This window comes from Patiria miniata, unplaced genomic scaffold (genome assembly GCF_015706575.1).
Source record: "Patiria miniata isolate m_02_andy unplaced genomic scaffold, ASM1570657v1 HiC_scaffold_10, whole genome shotgun sequence".
NCBI classification, from domain to species: Eukaryota; Metazoa; Echinodermata; class Asteroidea; order Valvatida; family Asterinidae; genus Patiria; species Patiria miniata.
Genome location: NW_024037048.1, coordinates 737,126 through 755,021, shown reverse-complemented (window position 1 = coordinate 755,021; position 17,896 = coordinate 737,126). Strand labels below are relative to the sequence as shown.

The 17,896-nt window shown below is 39.9% G+C and overlaps 1 protein-coding gene across 1 annotated transcript in view; it reads left to right on the top strand.

Moving 5' to 3' along the window:
* LOC119734777 (SMC5-SMC6 complex localization factor protein 2-like) overlaps positions 1-17,896 on the top strand; it is a 202,895-nt gene that overhangs the window by 148,075 nt on the left and 36,924 nt on the right. Inside the window, exons 13-15 of the mRNA XM_038208330.1 lie at positions 4,722-4,800; positions 11,946-12,064; positions 17,561-17,639. Of these exons, the coding sequence (XP_038064258.1) occupies positions 4,722-4,800; positions 11,946-12,064; positions 17,561-17,639 (277 nt within the window). The remainder of the gene's footprint in view (positions 1-4,721; positions 4,801-11,945; positions 12,065-17,560; positions 17,640-17,896) is intronic.

Here is a 17,896-nt window from a genome sequence, read left to right as displayed (position 1 = left end):
TGTACAATTTGAAGAAAATACTATTTTTCTTGCAGCTTTACATTAGGTACTTACACCAATGTCTGAAAAGTGCTGAAGTCACTGCATGCTGAACTGCGAACATTCTAAAAATCCAACATTAGGGCTTATGCTAAACCACATTCCTATCAAACTAACATAGCTCTACATGGTCATACCAGCCATACCAGCCATACCCTAGCTTAACCCTATACAATTTTACATCAACAGACGTAACTTATACAAAGATGATTCACATGTGTTTATTTATAAATCCGATCTTGGTCTTGCTCTTGGTCTTGGTCTTGCTCTTGCTCTTGGTCTTGCTCTTGCTCTTGGTCTCGGACTGTCGGTCTTGGTCTTGGTCGTCGTCTCGAACTGCTTTTTTCAGCCTGGCTTTGGTCTTGGTCTCGGACTGTCGGTCTCGGTCTTGGTCTTGGTCTCGGACTGCTTTTTTTGGCCTGGTCTTGGTCTTGGTCTCGGACTGTCGGTCTCGGTCTTGGTCTTGGTCTCGGACTGCTTTTGTCGGCCTGGTCTTGGTCTTGCTCTTGGTCTCGGACTGTCGGTCTCGGTCTTGGTCTTGGTCTCGAACTAGTTTTGTCGGCCTGGTCTTGGTCTTGGTCTTGCTCTCGGACTGTCGGTCTCATCTTGGACTTGGTCTCGGACTGCCTGGTCTTGACTACAACACTGGTGCAAGTTTTGAAGTTGATTGGATATGAATAAATCCCAAAGTCTTGTGTAGAAAGAAAACATGTGTTATCCTAGGGGGAAAAAGTGCAAGAACAAAAAACAAGAAAAAAAATAGAGGTCTATGTCTGTTAACAACAAAACATACGGCTTTTCTGCATTTTGATTTTTTTTAATTTATTTTATTTTATTTATTTATTTATCTGATAACCAACTGTGGAGACCCGCCATTTACAGGTATCATAAAAATGTAAAAATATTAATATATATATGAATTTAAAATTACAGTTAGAATTAAACAAATACACGTGTCTCATTCTTAATCAACAGGAAAATTAACCATTACTGATTCAAAACAAACGAGCAATAAGATGACCCAACAAACAAATATATAAAAAACAAAAAATTAAATTAAAAATAAACAAATATACATAAAAATAACTTAAAAACTTAAATACTGAACAATAACGAACAAGCAAACATCTTAACAGCTATACAACCGACAACAGACAAATGGACATAAACAGACAGCCAAACAGACAGACAGACCGACAACAGACAGACCGAGAAACAAACACACAGTACCCAGACAAATAAACAAGCAACCCAACAACCCAACAAACAAAACATTAAATTAAATTTAAAAAAAGATAATAAATAAATTAAAACTTATTTATTTAATTAAAGAAAGACGAACAAACAAGCAAACAAACAAACACCCAACAAACCAGCAACAAACAGACAGAGACACCCAGACAAATGCACAGACAGACCGACAACGGGCAGACTGGCAAACAAACACACACCCTGACAAACAAATTATAGTTACATGTATAATTAAAATGAAAGTTCATTAAAATTATCAATTAGCATAAAATTAAAAACATTAAAATCTACATTAATGTTTTTAATGACATTATGTTTTAAATTTTATAAATTTACGTGTAAATTATGTCAATGTAATGTTAACTTATCAAATTTGCTTCGTTGATAATCCAGCTTGAGAACAATACAAAATGTTTAGCCTTGAAATGAGACTAATCATCCGGGAACCTATTTGAATAAATATGATTGTGTGACTGAGTATCAATAACATTTGCAGTTATAATATTAATACTAGAGATTCACGTTTGTTGAGTTACAAATGCAGAGTGGTCGGGCGGACAGCCTTTTCATTATACACTGCCCAGATAAGTTGGGAATATATTGTGGCGGTCGTGCTGACAGCAACCGCGAGTCGTCCTCGGCCGACGACAGCGAGTGGTCAATTCTGAGAAGGCCAAGGGACTGGGCCCGTTTTAGGGCAGTTTACCGCCAGGAGCAGCAGGGGAACAACTTTATTCGCGGGCGGGTCTTACGCCAGCAGCACTCGCACCAGCACACACAGGAACAGGGCAGGGGAAGGAAAACAGGGCACCTCTAAACAAGCACAGGACTCTTCTCTTTAGGTGAACATTCCTTTATTATAATCTACTCAGGCAGACTGCAAATCATCTCTAGGCCTTGACAGGTGTTGGTCACCTTCCCAGGTGCCTCCCCTAAGGTTTCCTAAACAGGTGCGAGTTCCGTGTACAGGTTATAAATCTTCCACACTAAGTTAACATCCACACACCACTACGGCCTCGCTACTTATTCCCGTGGACAGAGTTCCTCCCCTCTTTAACTGACTTGACTAGCCCCGCTAAACTTATCCCAGTAAGAGCTTCACTTATGGACACTGCTGCCTACTACCACTAATCTGCACTGGCCTAATAAGGTGCATAATATTTGTCAGCAACACTTTTAAACTTGAAAAGATATAAAACTTGAACACTTTAGAAATAGAAAACCTTATAAACTTTACAAAACTTTGTAAACTTTGCAAAACTTTAAACCTTACAACAATTTTAGAAACTTTACAAAACTTAAGAAACGTTATAAAACTTTAACTGAAACCTCTCAGGCACAAACACTTCAATAACTTACATTTACAGTTAAACCAGTAAGGGTTTCTTAATGGTTCCTTAGAAGGTGTTATAAGCTCATGGCCACTTCGGCAATGAAGACGAGGTCATACATGCGTGTGGTCTTGTCCTTCATGATTTTCTGGTCATCCTGGTACACTCCTCTCGATGAGGTCTCAGTGACTCTTGTGACCTTCCCTGCCATGGCTTGTTCCAGGCCTTCTTCACTGTCTGAAGGTCGTAGTTGCTCCTCCCCCGTATCAGTGGATTGGACGATCCTGCAGATCCTGAACTCAGGCGCTGGCAGAGCAGGCTTGGTTGGCACTTTTGTCTTCTTGCACTTGCTTTCAGGTGCTCTCTCGCCCGCTCATGGGCCAACCGCATTGCTCCCCTCAGGCGAAGAGCGTAGTCTTCAGTTTTATTCACTTCGCTGTCCTCAGTACCCACTCGAATTGTGAGGTCTAGTGGCAGGAACACTTCTCTGCCCAACATAAGCATATTAAGCAACTCTCCGGTCGATTCTTGTGGTGTTGCTCTACAGGCGAACGTTGGTGTCTCACCACCGTCCTAAGAAACAAATTAGACCGCCTACTCGGGTTAAAGATTACCACATGTAAATTGTGAAGTTCTGTTCATTCCATGTGCCAGTTAAAGGGAATATACAACATTTGCAAACATCAACAAATAAAACTACCACGTTTTTACGAAAAACATTACTAGGATGTTGGTTAACGACAGTCTAAAGCATCCAGTAAAATTATGGCACCTGGTGTGAAGTCATTTTCAAGAAAATGGTATTTCTGTATAAATTTCCAACGATCGATGGTCGGCCGACCACCGTTGGAAAAACCCAACTATTTTTCAACTATTGCTCCAAATTTACCTTTTTTTTTTTCAGTCAAAATTTTGTTTGCTATTGGTTACATGTTCATGAACGGGTGCAGACCAGCTAGACTGGTTCCCTTACCTTACAATTTTCCGGCATCTAAAAATTGATCCATTTCATCTTTAGTGGAGTCAGGGAACCAGACTACTTGAACATTTTTGTTTTTCTTGGCTTTTCCAGCATTTCCGAACACAAAACTTCAAACATGTCAGTGTAACAATATTTGATCTATTATACTAACCCCTGAAATAGTTCATTTCTGAAAATTACAGCGAAAGCCAATGATGTACATTCCCTTTAAAACACACAAGTGTATGTGTTTTAATTGAACTGTGATTTTCCTAATTTGAATTGTTGAACATTCCAAATATTCCAATGTCTCTGATTCCTCATTTTTATATTTTGATTCTTTGCAAACTGATCCAAGTATTCTTTCGAGATGTAAGCTACGTGCTCCTGTAATTATTCACACAGTTTCCTCATTTTTTGAGAGGGAAAATGTTGTGTTCACAGTCTATTTGCACAGCACTCTGGGCAGTCGAAAAGTGTGGACTTCGCCATGTTGGAATTGTAGGAATAAAGTGTTATCTCAAATCTGAATTGCTCTCTCTCTCTCAGTACTGGATCTATAACCCATTTTATACATCTTGGACATAACAGTATCCTACCCCATTTGCACAGCGTACTGATTTTACGCATGCTTATAGTCTATACTACACTAGTCTCCGTGCAAACACACTACACTAGTGCTCCAATGGATGTATACATAGTACATGCATAATGTACCTGTACAGTATGGTACGGGCAAAAAAGAATGAATCAGAACGCAGAGAGTTGAATTTGCAAGTCATAAGAGCTTTTATTTCCAATTTTCTATCTTTTCAATTGAAAAAAGGGAGTTTTGATTATCAATAATTAAAAAAAATATATAATTTGACCCACCCAAATGTAAAAACATCTAAATTTTGTAAATTTTGTAATGACCCCTTACATGTATGCAACTCATCTTTCATTTTATATTTTGTATTACATAGAAATGTGTACAATTTTGTGAAATGTACTGTATTAAAGTCCTGCAGCCCATTTTTACAATCCTGGCCTGATATGTATGACTGGCCCTTGCGCAGGATGCATGCATCAGTACAGCACTAAATAATGATGCATGGCAAAAAATTTTAACCTTGTCAATTGTGTTCATTTGATTGCAGGTGCCCTGTACAGGTTGATATTCAACACTGCATAGCTGCTATTCTCAATTGTTTTCAAGATCATACATGGAATACCCAGGTCTGTTTCCTACATACATTTTTGTATTTTTAATATTATCACTGGTACACTTCAAAGTGGCATTGCTATGCTTCAAAGTCAAAAACTACAATCCCGAACAAGTCAAAAACTAAAATCCTGGCCAAAATGGTTGGGACACTTGGAAATAACCTTTTCCTTCCACGGTCACCCACTCCCCTGCTCCCCCGGTCAATGTTGTTCTCTCTAGAAGATGGAGCACACACCGCGCAATGAGAGACAACATTGACAGGGGGCTGGGGGGGGGGGTGTCAGGGTCCCAGCGAGATTTGGCCAGGATTGTAGACATGGCTAACCTTTTTGCTCAATGCTTTTACTTCATGTTGTATCAAACACCCCTTTGACTATAATGTGGAATGTACCTCTACAATTCCTTACCTTGTAAGGAGATTGGCACGCGGGTCGCGCGTACTGCATGATGTCGCGCAGAATGCACCTGGGGAGTTGCGTTGTGAATTTACGACTATAAAATACTGACTTACTGGTCATTACGTCCACATCCCACTAGAAGCTTTCCAAGTTAGAAGGGTCCCACTCGGAAAAAGCACTCCCTTTTGGGGGATTAGTTTTGTTTGCTTTCTTTATCTTGTGTCAATAAACTTTAGATAAGAGCAGTTTAATCCTTTGTTGATATATATTCTTATCTAAGTGAGTTAGTTTTAACTCTCAAACATCTGCAAGAATTCTTCGTTTTTACTAAAGAAAAATACCTGTGTTTGGGTTTTATATCCTGTGTAATTACTTCGCAAACTTTTAATCATGAAAAAATTCCACTGGACAGCTGAGAACGTATACAGGTGTACAAATCTGATGCGGTGTTCGTGCTATACCAGCACGTGTGTGTGATATCAGCATATATGTACATGTACACTGTACTATGTACTAGCTTGTGAATACGCGGATGGATATTAATTCAGCTGATGTTTTCCTTGCTCCAGAGCCCCAAATCTTTTTTTAAGTCGTCTTTCTGCTAATGGAAGTGTTGCTACCATGGCTCTGGTATCATGAAAAACGTTACTATATATGCATTAGCAGCAGAGTGGGATTACTTGCCCTATTTTCCGCGAACGTATACATTCCAATTCATGCGTGCAGCTTGTGTACGTGTACGTACGTGTAGGCATCACTTTCCGCACGGAGCTTTCAAGCTCCGACACATGTTGCATGGGGTACCGCCGAACAATAGTCGGTTCGAAAACGGGGTATAACTGTTATGTTTACAAAGCAGACTAGTTGCAAATTCTGAAATATGGTGTGGAGATGCTTGACGCAACGGGCCATCGATCATTATGTGAATAATTCTTATGTTCCAGCAAGCGCCTCGATCGACATTATAATGTCGATTGAGGCGCTTGCTGGAACATACCGTGGCCATTGGCCACATGCCCTGTCGAGGTGGCCGCAATATGCTCCTTCAAAACAATTCTGGGTTCTCAGCCAACTTGGCCACCTTGTCCTTTTTATTCACGTCACATGTACATTGTACGTACCAATAATTATTCAACATTTAACAGAACCCCAAAATCACGGTGAAGATATTTGCAATCGCTAAATTCGGAAGGCAGTCGACAGGTTTTCCCGGATCGCACTTGGCGGCTTCAGCCAGTGGACGTCGGGGAACATGGTGCATGCGATCAGTATAGACTGGTTCCTGTCGCGTGCTATAACGAAATGCTAGTGATGATTGGTGTACCGGGAACAGTCTATGGCCGACATAATACAGTAAATCACGGTGGATGAATTTGACAATGTAAAAATCGTAAGCAAACATGTATACCAAAGAAAAGATTTCTGCGAGTTTCTTCTTGGAACTTGATCTCTCTTTTCTGTAAATGTAGTTTCCGTTTTTATGTTTATATTTTTGAGACTGTACTGCTCTTACTTGAATCGCTACAACGTAGTGTGTTTCCTCAATATGTTCCACCGTAGCACGTGGTCTGTCGTCTGCCGCGCACAGTTCAGTTGCGCACTGATCCTGTGCGGTGTATGGACGGTGTTGGCAAATTTGCGCAGCGTGCGCCCCTTGACTGCATTTTCACTGTGCTGTGTTTTTAAGAATCATCCATGCGCCTTGAACATTTTCTGCATTAGTTAAGGCAATTAAGTTTTCATCACTTTTGGGGGTAGAATTTGTTAGCTTTCATCATGATGTAAATATTAACGAATCAGGCCGAAAATGCGCATATGATCGGGATACTCAGACCCATGCTCAGATCTTCAGACAAACAAAATTGGCAAAAGAACTCTCTGGCCTACCGACCCTATTCTTGGTCTAATGCCGTGCATACACATGGTGTGAACAACTTCATCATGTTCATACTCCGTATCTGTTAGAAACAGAAACATCAACGACCTTCAAAATTTATTCTTTAATTATGGCAAGACTTAAGGGCCTATTTTGATAGCTGTCATTGCATAAATGAAAATAATTTGGGCCGGAAATGGTGTGCATACTCCACTAAATCAGCGAACCAAAATTACAAAATAAAAAAAGGGAAGGAATGAAGTATCCAGGCGCCATTCAGCGAAGGTGTACAAAGTCTATGAAGAGTTACGAACATTTTCTAAGCATTTTTCTAACAACATCGAAAATGTTTCTCACGCAGTCCCATATTCATGTCTTTTCAACATTTTGGAATGACTGACCTTTATTGAGATGACATAAGAAGAAAAACATGGCGTCAGGTTGTAACATAAAAAATCCAGACATATCAACGTTATTTTTGTAAATCATATTGTGCGTTTTGGCTTTTCATTTATATCAACACAGTGATTCTGCATGAACAGTGCTGCTCGTTCCGGAAGTTTGTCAACCAAAACAGTCGTTTTTTTCGGTTTTGTTGTTGCAATGTTCATCTTCCATCTCATAATGTTCATCTTCTATATTTTAAGTTCATAGATAATCTGTAGATATCCTGTCTGGAAATATTAACTCAAATTCCGCCCCACTGCACATGGGGCTTACTACAGTAATATATATGTCCCATTACCTTGCAGGTATAAATTGCACTATGCAAAAAACTTTGGATTAAATTCTCGAAAGTTAGCCTCAGTGCCCTTTGAAATTTCCAATTCAAAGTGACCTGCCCTTTTTCTTAATATAAAAATAATATAGTAGCACAAGTAAAACAAATGAAGTCCTGCAGAAAATTCATTGTTTTTTCCTAGAGTAGAACTGACAAAATCTTTCTCCCAAAGTATTGCATTTAACAAACTCCAAAAACGTTGATATAATGAATCAAAAAAAACTTTAATTGAGCGTATGTGATCCCCGAGCACGTTAGAATGTACACTCTTTGCATTCCTAGTACTTTTAAAAACACCCCTGTTATTTTTTGAGAACAGCTCATGTGATTGTTAACAATCTGCTTTGCTGTCTAAAAATAATTCTAAAATAATTGAAGCCTCAAAGAATCCAGACTCAGTTATACAAGAAGTTATGTCTGAATCTTATTATGAAAACTTAACTTTACTGCACAGGCATGCACATGTACACAGTACATACATGTACATAAATATGGGTGCAGTACATGTACAGGCTTCCAATGTATGCAACAGCATATGACATTTCATGCTTGAGTGAATCGAAAGTAGTGCCGGCAACTTCCAGTTTATTGGAAGGGATTGCAAAGAAAAAAGCTGGGTAAAGGTCAACAGCGAAAAGTCAACAGCGAAAAGGGAGTGGGATTACAGGGAATCTGTCTAGTGGGCCGTTTCCGTAATGTAGTATTACGCATGCCTACGTGAGTGTTATGAACGTTCAACCAATAAAACGGTAAAGAGGCACTCAGGTTTTAGAAGTCCAAATTTCATGCGACACTGGCTAGCCATGTCTTTATCATCTGTTTACGACCGGCCACGTGATGGGCTCTCTACCTGTAGGAATGGGTGAACTGTCTTAGGTATTTATTAATCATGGTTTAACACACAAAAATTACAAAGTTTTAGAATATCTGGTCTGGCTGCCACGGTAGTAATGGGCATCCAACAAAATCATTAAGAAAGACAGCCGAAGCTCTTACCGATCAGCCGAAGCGTTCAGGAGTAATGATAGTAAGTTTATTTTTTGTTTGGCGTAGGGGGGACGTGGCCTCACACCCTGCTACCCATAGGGTTAACGTTAAAAGGGGTTTGGCCATTCAAGGGGTGATAACCAATAATATTAGGCTAGTGAATGGAAAAGTCCAGATTTTACCTTGCAATAATATTCCTCCCATTTCACTTCTGAGCCACTCAATATTTGTATAATATTCAGCTACCAGGAAAACTATGCCGTCGATTGGTCAATCTAGCAATATTAATATCACGTGGTCTACTAAACTCAACTTACCTGTAGAGCAATCTACTTATGTATATTCCCTCGACCGGCAGGTATTTCTGCTAAGACTTTTATACAATAGCACCCTCTGGTGTCCTACCCATAATGCCCCTTGGCATGTGTGCCTCACGAGCGTCCTGTTTTCTCTGAGCAACAGGTCTGGTAGGACATGTTTAAAACACAGTGTATTTCCCGTCTTTTTTTTTTTTGCTAACTTGTTTCGCTTAAGAGTAGTTTATTGAAAATAAAGAGTAAAACAACAACTTGTAGAGTTTTCCATCTTCTTGTTTGTTTATTGAACGAGTCCATTTGATAAGAAATGGATTGTTTTTGGGGAGAACCGGCGTGTCACTTACCGGGGGAATTCCTCTCCCACGAGACTGACCGGGTTCCTAGTTCTGTAGTCCCTCGTCCAGCACCCCCAGCTACTGCTGGCTGTGGGCATTGCTGATTTTTCTGGCCAGTAAAGGGGACCTTGCTCGCCTTCTCTGGTCAACTCAAGCTAGGCAGCCCGAGGAGACTGTGACTTCCCGGCACAGTGCCAAGCACTTTTGGGTGCCAGAACAGGCTATTGTACGGGCTGCTTGACAGACCAGGGTTTGCTCAGCCCATGGGGCTTGAGAAGCTGGTGGTCGGGTATACTATGAGCGACGCGGAGCCGGGTGCCCGGGGGACCTATTGTTTTTCTTAAAAACACTTTCATTCCACAATTCTCGTACTACTTTAAAATGTGTAATAAGATTTATCAAAAAGTACAAATAGCAATAAGTGTGAATATCAAAAAAATGACCACAATTTTGTTTGTTTGTTTGTTTGTTTTTTTTTTTCATTTTCTTCACTATTGCCTGTGCCCCGATCCATTTGATTTTGCCAAAGCACCTTACATTAAATAAAAACATGAAAAAAAAAATAATAAAGCAACAACAGAAAAAAAGATACATTGCTGTGTAAGTACGCAGAATGATTGGAAATGGGTCTACAAGTACAACAGAATTTTTCTGTTGCTTGGGGGTCCCGGTGCCTTGCGTGTCATCTGACATTTCCTCGAACCCACGCTGGGGCCGTTCTTCATAGATGAAGAACAAGGAGAAGACGATTGGTCACCAATTAGGCCATTTTTCTTCAGACTCTGACAGCTCCTCTGACCGATCCAACTTGGACAAATTCTCCCGAAGTTAGATCTAGAACTCGACCTATGGGGCTTGAGATGCTGTTGGCCGGGCATGATGGAAGGTTTGACAGGGTAAACATGGCTCTGAAATGAGCTTCACTGCACACTTGAATACACGTTGCAGTAGAGTAAAAGTGGACTCGGCAATAGGCATTCAGCCTCCCTCTTTATCCTCTTGAAGTACATTATGTGTAATCTTATAAGGGTAACTCTTATAAGTTGACTGCTATTTTCACAATCAATTGCACGGTCTGCACTTGGTACTCTATTGGTTTACACGAGTGCAGACCCTAATGGCCTTGGCCCGCAGGGGTAACGTGCTTGATGCTTTGTTTCTCCTGGTTGAAGAGTGCCCGCCATAGATTCAAGTCCCACCATGTCTCAAGATATATTCAGACCGGAGACCTCGCCAGAATTGGTTTCTCCTAAATCTAATTCTTTATTGAACCTCTGTACATATAATAGTGTCTATATGTACTGTGTCAAAATGCTTTGCCTTTCATGATTAGTTTTTGTGCCCCACCAAACTCTTATGTCTATGTCCTGGTGGGTTGTTATTCAATATGGGCGATTCCCCATATTGGAGACTGCATCTCTGTCAGCATGTTAAGGCTGCCATATAGATAATGTCCTTAAAATGCAGACTTTCTGGGCTGCTTTGTCCACCGACATGTGGAGCAATGGGGCCAATCTGGGGGTTTACATGTCATGTTATGTGCCCCTTTGAGAAAACCATAGCACATCGCATGACCCACCACCTGGATGGTGCTAGTCTATGTATAAGTAGAATGCTCTGCAGGTAAGTTGAGTGAAGAGACTCCCCCCTCCCCACAGAAGTCTGGTTAGGTTCTACAAACGAATTCTCACCTGTAGAGCATCCCCCTCCTAGCCCACTCTTCTTAATGCCATGAGTATTCCAACTTGGCCCTCAAGAACATAGGATGTTCACGAGGCATGCATGCCAAGGGGCATTAAAGGTAGGACACAGAGGTCGCTATTGTATAAAACTCTTGGCAGAACACCTGCAGCTCTAAGGAATATGCAAAAGTAGATTGCTCTACAGGTAAATATTCATTTGTAGACTCCCAACACACTTCTGGGGGGATTTTCCCCATGTGACTGGCACAATGTGCGGGCATGCAAAAGTTTCAGACTACGTGTAGCGAACTGGTCAAACTATGAATGAAGTGAAGGCTCTTATAGCACATGGTTTGGGCTGGGATGGAAAGTTCTACGTGACCTCAGAAACCGAGATAAACTTTTCCAAGTTAAACATGCTGGACTTAAAACAGTGTATGAATGCTTGGGTGTTTTAATTTTATGACCGGCCAGTTAGTAACCCTTTTAACTTTAACTGTTTCAGCAAAAGTTGTCTGCACATAGCCATAAATGTGATGTTTAAAATTGGTAAGGGACCTCATTCCTGATTCATTATTGGAATCAGGCCCCTATAACCTGTTTTATAAACCTGTTCCATCACACAATTATCCTCTTTCAGTAAAAAACAAAGAAGAAGTGAGGTGTGCTTAATTTGCAGTTTAAAACAACCCAGCTGACAGGCTTTTGACTAATAGAAGTAGGTTAATTGTTCTGGGTATTTATGAATATTACATCACTTTTTATTGAAATCTCTGACAGGCAAGGACATTGTGCAGGAAGCTTGCTCTCTGTAGTGATCATCACCACAACCTAGTCCATTTGGTAAGACTAATGCGGACCGGCACCCAGAGAGGAAAAACTCTGTGCCCTATGCTCAGGTAATACTGCTAAAGGATTTAAGGATGATTTTACAAAATCGTCCTATTACTTAAATGTTTAGTACTTGAACAGTTATAGCTAAAGAAACAATATAAAATCTAGAAATGATTCTGAAACAACTATGAATGCATAGAAATAGAGAATTAGCAGGTTTCTATTTCAGAAGTATTATGAGACATGGAACAAACAAAGTCTCTCCAACCCCAAAACACCCTTTTTTGAATGTGATGTTGTTTTAGCAAAATAGCACATTGCTTTAATACTCATCTGTTATCTGTTTACAAGGCATTGTTTTTGTGTCTGCCTAGGCATGTAAACTGTAAGTTTGCTGTTGACACCGCATTCATTAAGAGGGCACATTTGTTTTGTTATATCTAAGTCTGAAATGATTATGACTTGAGGGTTTGCATGGCAGATGAGATACATTATCAAGTTTGCGGGTAACACCATGTGGAAAGAAATCTCTTCTTGGAAGAAGTGTGGTTCTGAAAAGAACCGGTTGGTTGAGTGTACTCAACTACACTCAATCACCGGTTCTTTTCAGAACCACACTTCTGCCAAAAAGAGATTCCTTTCCACATGGTGTTACCCACAAACTTGATCATTTATCTGAAATAATTACGGAAACACACAAACCCTCTAAAATATTTAAGTGCATCTATGTTTAGATATGAAACTGAACAATCTACACTGCAGTTATACGTGTATGCTATGTACAATAAACTTTGTGCCCAATGCAATGTAATTTAAGATCCAAACAAATTTTATAGTGTGAAAAATATTAAGTGTTTCCATAATAGTCCAGCGGATATGTGACAAAATGTCGATGCGTGAAACTTGGCACAGATGTTCATATTCATTCGAGAAAATGTTTTAGATGTGAAGCCATTGCAAATTCACCCTTTTAGGGGCGTGGCAATATTCATAAAAGGGGGGCGGGACTCATGCCTGCAGTGGAAACGGTTGTTCCCACTTGTCACAAAAGCAGGAAACTTCACAAAGACAAAATTATATAGACTATAAGTGTTTTCCAGATTCGGAACCACCACAAAAGTACCTTTTAGGGGGCGTGGCAGCCATTTAAAAAAGGGGGGTAAATATTATGCCTATCTTGGGAAAAAATTGTGCTCATCAGGCGCGGTTCTAGAACCAATATTTTGGGGGGGCTAGCACGGTGGATCCAGAATTTTTTTCAGGGAGGCGTGCTGAAATGTAGACCGGTTATTTTTTCCAGACACTTTGGCCTCCGAAAATCAATGGGGGGGGGGGGGGGGGGGGGCTCATGCCATATTTTCAATGGGGAGCGCCAATAAAATCCTAAAATCATTCACACTATATTAACTAATGCACCCTTGTCACGGCTATTTCTTCTTTAGGGGAGACCGTTCGCATGTACATCACAATCATTCTTTTTGCTAATGCAATTTTTTTTTTTACGGAATTTATTTTGGGGGGGGGGAGTCATGATGCCCTTATAAAAAAAGGTGTGCCTCCCTTTTATAAACGGATTAAACTGCACACAGACAATATATTCATGAAAATCTTTCTTTTTTTGAATGTGAAGCCATCACAAACTTACCCTTTTAGAGGCGTGGCATCCATTTAAAAAAAATTGGGGGTGGGTGCTACTAATCATTTTCCCACCATCGAAACTTGTTCCTACTTTTCATAAATGAGTAAACTTCACACAAACTTGGTGAAAGAAAATAAATTCAGATGTGGAGCCACCGCAAACTCATCTTTTTAGAGGCGTGAGGGGCCTACTCACTGTGCCCACAATTTGTATATTTTGTGGTTGATTTGGTTTCGGTTTGCGGTAACACCATGTGGTAATAACTACTGCTTAGAAGATATTAGTTCTGAGAAGAACTTGTCCTGCTTATTATCAACTTGCTAAGTAGTTTTTGTTCTGTTTAGAACAGTACTGCTGTAAGTTCTGAAAGAACTTGTCTTAGGTCTCAACGTTTCGACTAGCCTGCTCTAGTCATCGTCAGGAGACTGAAGATAGTTGGAGATGCTACTCCTTAAGTAGGATTTGTTAGGATTAGGAGTGCTTGCTGGGCATGCCCTGCTCGCTCGGGTGTGTCAGTTGGTTGTGAGCCATGGGCATTGTGTTGAGGGATGCCCGCTGAGCGTCCTGCTCGCTCGACTGTGTCAGTTGGCTGTGAGCCTTGGGCATTGTGTTGAGGGATGCTCGCTGAGCGTCCTGCTCGCTCAGGTGTGTCAGTTGGCTGTGAGCCACGAGTGTTGCAACTTGGAATAACTGAATGCCATATGTGGCTTATGAAGTAGCCGATATCTTGTGGGACAGTGTCATGTTTGTGGATCTCAAACATGATCTTCTGTGGATCTCAGAACTAATATCTTCTAAGCAGTAGTTATTACCACATGGTGTTACCGCAAACCGAAATGATACCGATACCCCACCATGCAAAGCCTCAAATCTTATATTGTGGTTGATTTCTTAAAATATTGATTGGCCCATAACCTATATGACATTGTGACTTACACCAAGGAGCATGGGTAAGTACCGGTAGGCTAACCAGTTGAAGGGTTCAACGTGTGTACATGCACCAATATTATCATGCACATCTTAATTCTAGAGTGATTACATAATCACAATACACAGCACGCAATGGCAGCCCCAACCTCTATCATTGAACATTTAAGGGCTAAGGAAATCCTTTTTACAGGGGGGGGGGGGGGGTGGGGGGCACGCTTGGGGCGCTGCTTAAAACAATTTATTATCACAATTTAACATCAACTATCAACAATTAACATCAACAATCATGACAATCGACATCAATAACCAACATCAGAAATCAACATCAGAAATCTACATCAACAATCAACATCAACAATCAACATCAACAATCAACAACAAAAAGCAGCATCAACATCAACAATCAACATTTGCAATCATCAACAATCAACTCAATAATCCTTAATCAACAACAACAATCAACTATCAACAATCGACAATCGACATCAACATGAACAACCACCGTCAAATTCAATCAACAATCAACAATCACCAATCCACATAAACATTAACAACCAACAATCAACAATCAACAATGCAAAAAAGACAAACCTCTAGCCCAGCACCGTGTGTTTGCCCCCTCAAACTCTAGTTTACACTTGTTATTATTTGGATATCACTGTTTCTGTGACACAAATTAAACACAGACTTCACTCCATCTCAGACCAGGTGACGTTAAGCAATGAAAATTAAGAACAGTTATACACACAGTATTCAAGTTCACCCAATATTAAATAATGCATGGTTCTGGGTGATAAACTGAACCGTCAAGTGTCTACTCAGTCTTCGTCTGGATCGCGGGATAGGACCAGTGGCCAGGACTTGACACAAGCTAGTAGTAGCATGGTAGTATGTGACTGCCTAAGTGCAACTTAAGAATGTTATACTTCAGATGAAGAAGAACTTCCTCAGCTGGCTGAAATCTCCAGTTGTACTTTCTGAAAAATTAAAATTGAAAAAACCGATCCCCAATAAAAATGATCCCAACTCTCTACCATAAATAATGTACGCAGCTCATACATGTTTAAGCAATCACTATATTTTGTAGGCAAAATAATCCTTTGAACAAATAAATGTATTTCGAGAAATTAAATCACTTTAGAAAATAAATTAATCTAACTCACGGTTTTGCAGCGAAGTTCTCCCGTGTCTGGTTTCAAAGCCCACCAGTAGACAGTTGAACAAAAAGCCCCAGCTAAATACAGCTACAACGGCAATACTGCAGTACACAGCTAGGCTCTGCTATAATTATTTGCTCTGCATCAGAGTCTGAATACTCTGCTCGGCAAAAGATGTGGCAGCAGGCAGTATGCAGCAGGATATTTGTCTTGGCGTCTAGTGAGCTCTCTTATGAGATTGAGTGGTCTGCAGTCGCACTGACCAAACACTTATATTGTATATCTCCACACATAAACACAGCCAGCTAATCAAACACGTAAGAACTACAACAAACTGAAGAATGTTTAAGAATGCACATAATATTGAATATTCACACAGGAAAAGAAGAGACATTAGCATAGGAACTTTTTACTGTAAGGTGGTAAGGAAAGGACACATCAAATAAAAGACATGTTAATAAACTAGAGGGTCGCGTTTGTTGTTACAAACGCAGAGTGGTCGGGTAGACAACCATTTTATTAGAGATTGTCCAATTAAGTTATGAATATGTTTATGTCAGAAGGACCAAGAACTTCAACATTTCCAGTACCAATTATTTTGTACAAAAAGAATGCATCTTATAAGGTATGATAAATTTCAGTAAACAGTTAGGTACACGTACAAGTTATTTCCGGTTTGATGGCGTCATCAGTCAAAAAAGGGAAGGGAGGACACTTGTTTATTATTTAGTAAAAATAACGCATGGAAATATGGAAATTTAGTGTATGTAATAATAACAGATAACTTCAGTTTGATGACGTCACAGTATTTGGAAGCAAAAGGTCAATATTAAGTGTAACAGATGTCTTTTTTTTTCGGGGGGGGGGGGCAAAAAAACAAAGTCATGAGACAGGGATCAAATGATGGATTTAAATTCAAAATAAAATTATCTTTGTTGACTTATCCCTACAGTAACTTCCGGTCTGATGATGTCATGATTATGAAACCTTGCAAATTCATTTGTGGTTGCATAAGGGGATATATAGGGGCAATATATCATAAAAATTTTGATTTAGGGCTGTAACATTTTAAAAGATTAAACGGTTTTCGATGTGCCGTTAGAGGGCGCCTTTTAGTGGGATGACGTCAAAATTATGTTTTTGTGATTGGCATTCCTCACTTAACACTTCCATAATATATTTGTCTGTAGTAAAATGCTTCCGTTTTAGAGTAAGATTAAGTTTCTATTGCACTTCCGGTAACACCGGAAGTAAAGGTCAAGCAATTTTGTGCCCGGGAATAAGAAATGTTGCTCTAGGCACCGTCTACAACCTCACAAAAAAAACGAACACGATACTCTATTTAGTTCAAGAGATATAGGTCAAATTATTTTGTCAAATCGTGCAATCAAATCGCTTGTAATTTGATACCCGATGACGTCATGATGACGTAACAACATTTATAACAACTTCGTAACATGGTACAAGTTCACACTAGGTTTTATGATCATACCGTAAACCGTTCGGAAGAAATTGTGCTTTGTTTCAATTTCAGGCTAAAGTCTTCATTTTGAATTCACTTAACTTTGACCTTCCGGTAGACCCGGAAGTAAAGGTCAAGCGAGTTAACGTACACGACAAAAAAGTTTATCAATTTATGGTTTATCTGATTACAAGGTTGGAGCATAATTGATCATTTTGTTGAAGAGTTATATAACTGAAACGAACTGTTATATAGTCTACGCCAGTTTTCAAGACATTGCAGGTTTCATGGGAGGAAAGTATGAGAACATAAAAAGGTAATTGTTTTCATAACTTTTTTGCACACTCATTTTTTTGTATTTTTTTTTTTGTAGCTGCACTGTCCTGAAAAAGCTGACCAGGACAAGCTTAGTTTTGGAGCTCCAGTGCACCAGAAATATTCAAGCATTTAAGGTAACGTAACCATCCAGCATCGATTTCACGGAGCGCTGCGATGCGTTGCAACTCGAGTTACGACATGTAACACATCGCAATTCGCGACGCGTTGTATCATCCATTTCACGAAATTTGCGATGTGTTGAACGCGTCGTAAGTTCCTTGACAATGGCTTAAAACACGTCGCAAGTTACGACGTGTCTAATGGTCATCGCAAAATAAAAAGAGTCCCTTTCTAAGCCAGTTATAATACCGAGGCAATGTGTGTAAAGTTG